Raw genomic sequence first — 3,518 nt, 5'->3', positions numbered from 1 at the left:
GTGCATCCATTCTTCCTGTCAGGGCTCTTACTTCCTTAGGCTTTTTCGGCGATGGCATGTCTATTAATGCCTTGATTTTCTCGGGATTTGCTTCGATACCCCTCGCATTAACTATGAATCCCAAAAATTTTCCTGAGGAAACTCCAAAGTAACATTTTTTCGGGTTTAGCTTCATGTTATACTTCTTTAACATCTTGAAGCATTCTGCGAGGTCAGTTGTATGATCTGTACTCTTTATTGGTTTTACCAACATATCATCGACGTAAACCTCCATAGTCAGTTCGATCTAGTTTGCAAACATTTCGTGCACCAATCCCTGATATGTTGCCCTAGTATTCTTCAACCCAAACGACATGACTTTATAACAATAGAGTTCCATGTTAGTTATGAAGCTTGTATGCTCTTGATCTTGGACATGCATTTTTATCTGGTAATATCCAGAATATGCATCCATGAATGACATAAGCTCGTGCCCAGTAGTTGCATCCACTAACTGGTCGATCTTGGGTAATGGAAAATTATCTTTTGGGCACGCCTTATTCAGATCAGAGAAATCAATACAAGTTCTCCAAGTTCTGTTAGGCTTTGGGACAAGAACAGGATTGGCTATCCACGAGGCATAAAACACCTTGCGTATAAAGTCATTGACCAACACTTATCCACTTCCTGTTTTAGTGCCCCTTGTCTCTCGAAATCACAGGGTCTCCTTTTCTGTCTCTTCGCTGGGTAGTTTGGCTCAATATTTAAATGATGGCAGATAATGTTAGGGTCGATCCCTATCATATCTTCATGGCTCCAGGCGAATTGATCCTGGTTCGCCCTTAGGAAACTTATTAGCTGCTATTTGAGCTGCTCGTCTAGGTTCTTCCCAATGTATACACACTTTGTGAGATTTCTTGGGTCGAGAATAACCTATTCCAATTATTCAATTGGTTTTACTAGGTTTCTCTCATCTTGAACTCGTGGGTCAAGATCTTCGTCTTTCCTTACATTTTCTTCTGCCAAGATCGCCATTAATTGGTGACTGACTTTCCTATGCTATAACTCTATGCGATAGCAATTGCGGGCCAACATTTGATCACCTCGCACCACTCCACACCTTCTGGTGTTTGGAACTTCAAGGATAGGCGCTTGATCGAACAAACTGCCCCTTGTCCGATTAGTGCTGGACGACCCAACAATATGTTGTAAGCCGATGGCAGGTCAACAACTAAGAAGTCTTGCATAACAGTGGCAGATAGGGGTGCCTCGCCTAAGGTTAATGCGAGCTCGATTATGCCAAGACTGGCAATGCTATCTCCAGTGAAGCCGCAAAGATTTACCATATAAGGCCTCAATTTGGCTTTTTCGAGCCCCATCTTCCTCAGCGTTTCTTTATAAAGGATATTTACTGAGCTTCCATTGTCTATTAGCACCCTCTTGATCCTTTTATTTGTGAGTTGAATGGTAATCACCAATGGATCAACGTGAGGATATCTCATGTTTTTCTCGTCTTCCTCCGTGAATATAATTGGCGGTTCCTCTGTTTTCACCTTCTTGGAAGGTTCTGGGGCAAATGCCCACTGCTCGTTCTTTATCTCTTTCACACATCTTTTCTGGGCGTTATTGCTTTCCCCTACGATATGTGGCCCTCCCGAAATAACCAGGATGTCCTCCCCTTCAACCAAAAGAGGTTGTAACCCCTGGTTGTTTGGGTTATTAGGCAGACTGTGCTGGTTGTATCCGTGGCCTTGTCTTTTCACATACTGTTTAAAGTGTCCTCGAGCAATGAGACTTTCTATCTCATCTTTCAATTGGCAACATTCGTCGGTCGTGTGCCCAATATCCTTATGGAATTTACAATACCTGTTAGGATCTCTTTTGCTCCTCGCATTCCTCATGGGCTCAAGCTTGTCGAAGGCAACCTTTTTCTCATGTGCGAAGTAAATATTCTCCCGAGTTTCATTAAGCTCGGTATAAATAGTACACACTGGCACATACTTATCATGCTTCTTGTGTTTATTACCATCCTTTCTCTTCGAGCCAGAAGCCCTCGAGTTATCGATTCTCGTCGAAACAGTACTTGTCGAAACATTGTTGGGTTTACCTCCCGAGCCTGTTTTTAACAAATTCATTTCCTTTCGGACCTTTTCTTTCCGAACGAATACCTGACTTTCGTTGAACTTAGAGATGTTTCTTACTGGATGACCCTGTAAGTCTTCCCACAGCTCGCCCCCAACGGTTGATGGATCAGTAGAGATCCCCGCCTGAAGGGCTGTAAGTTGTAAACTATCATCCAAATTCCTAACCCTAGCAGCAGCCGTGCTAAAATGACTTAAGTATGCCTTAAATTTTTCGCCAGCCTGTTACTTTATATTGGTTAGCGAGGCCGCTTCGGGTCGTCTATCCCTAGCAACCTGAACTATTTCTTGAAATCCCTGGACAGCTGCTCCCAGGAAGTTATTGAATGGTGAGTAAATTTGTTAAACCAGCTGCTTGCTGCTCCAACAAGCGAGGTGGGGAACAAGATACAACGTAAATTCTTCGTCACATTACTAACTCGCATTATTGTATTAAAGTTGTTCAAATGCGAGACCAGATCAGTGGTTCCGTCATACGACGAGACATGCGGGTTTTTGAATCCCAAAGGAAAAAAAGTATTCATGATATCTGGGTGATATGGCTCGAGCTCCTCGTCTGAGTCGTATCGAGATTATCTCCCTAGTTTCCCGACTTGATATCTCCTGAACTTGTCCTCTAACTCGTCTATTCGCAATTGGATGGGATCCTCTTGCTTTGGACCGAGTTATTGATGAAGATCAGGTTTCTTTCGATTTAAGTGCTCTCGTAGATTCAGTTGGGAGTAATTGCTGATAGAGCTCATCTTACTCACAGATCGCGTCCTACTCATAGACTTCGTCCTGCTAATGGACTTCGTCTTTGAGTGACTCGCGGATTTACTGGTTCCCATGCTTTCTCGATCATTAGCTCGTAGAGTACTTTTTCCTCTTTGAGTTGATCAACTTTGGGTCCTTGACCGCCTTGAGGTCACACTTGCTTCATCACGTTGTGTTCTTTCCCCATGAGTGTGGTTTGTCCTATTTCTCTTATTACAGTCTGTACGAGCCCTCACTTCATGGGTTGGGAAGAGCGTTGGTGATTCCTTGTAGGTGACCTTCGTTCTCCAAGTTGATTCCCAAGATCCTCCTCATTTTCATGAGGAATTTCTCATTCATCAGTTTCTGGTTGCCTCCCATTCTCATTTTCGTGAGAGGGTTCTGGTTGATCATTCTGATTTTTAGGGGGTATCTCATTTTACTTGGGTTGTTCTTCCCGGGCATTTTCCTGTCTCCTAGTTTGTGAGCCACGAGGCCTGCCTATGGTCTTATCACTCTAGGTTCAGGTTGATTTTGAGCATTTGTCCCCTGTGCTGCCCTGGCCACGGCTGCATCACGTTCTAATTCAGCGTTCCGCTGCTGCGCCTCTTCCAGATGGGGTCTTAGGCGAAATTTTTTGGTTTCATAAGTACATTCTCCCAT

The 3,518-nt window shown here is 43.7% G+C and overlaps 1 protein-coding gene across 1 annotated transcript; it reads right to left on the bottom strand.

Annotated features, from left to right (window-relative positions):
• Positions 1-1,046: 1,046 nt before the first annotated feature.
• On the bottom strand, positions 1,047-3,518 carry LOC115723264 (uncharacterized). Its single transcript, XM_061105976.1, has 2 exons — positions 3,372-3,518; positions 1,047-2,324 (listed from the first exon to the last, which is right to left on the bottom strand). The coding sequence occupies exons 1-2, from the start codon at positions 3,516-3,518 to the stop codon at positions 1,047-1,049; spliced, it is 1,425 nt and encodes a 474-aa protein (XP_060961959.1).

Source organism: Cannabis sativa, chromosome X, assembly GCF_029168945.1.
Source record: "Cannabis sativa cultivar Pink pepper isolate KNU-18-1 chromosome X, ASM2916894v1, whole genome shotgun sequence".
In the NCBI taxonomy this organism is placed as follows: Eukaryota; Viridiplantae; Streptophyta; class Magnoliopsida; order Rosales; family Cannabaceae; genus Cannabis; species Cannabis sativa.
Note: the sequence above shows the minus strand (reverse complement) of the source record. Positions and strands in the feature narration are given on the sequence as shown.

Coding starts and splice junctions, on each gene's coding strand:
- LOC115723264 (XM_061105976.1), bottom strand. CDS start 3,518: ATGGGAGAATGTACTTATGAAACCAAAAAATTTCGCCTAAGACCCCAT. Junction 2,325..3,371: donor AAAATCAACCTGAACCTAGA/GTGATAAGACCA, acceptor GAAAAATTTAAG/GCATACTTAAGTCATTTTAG.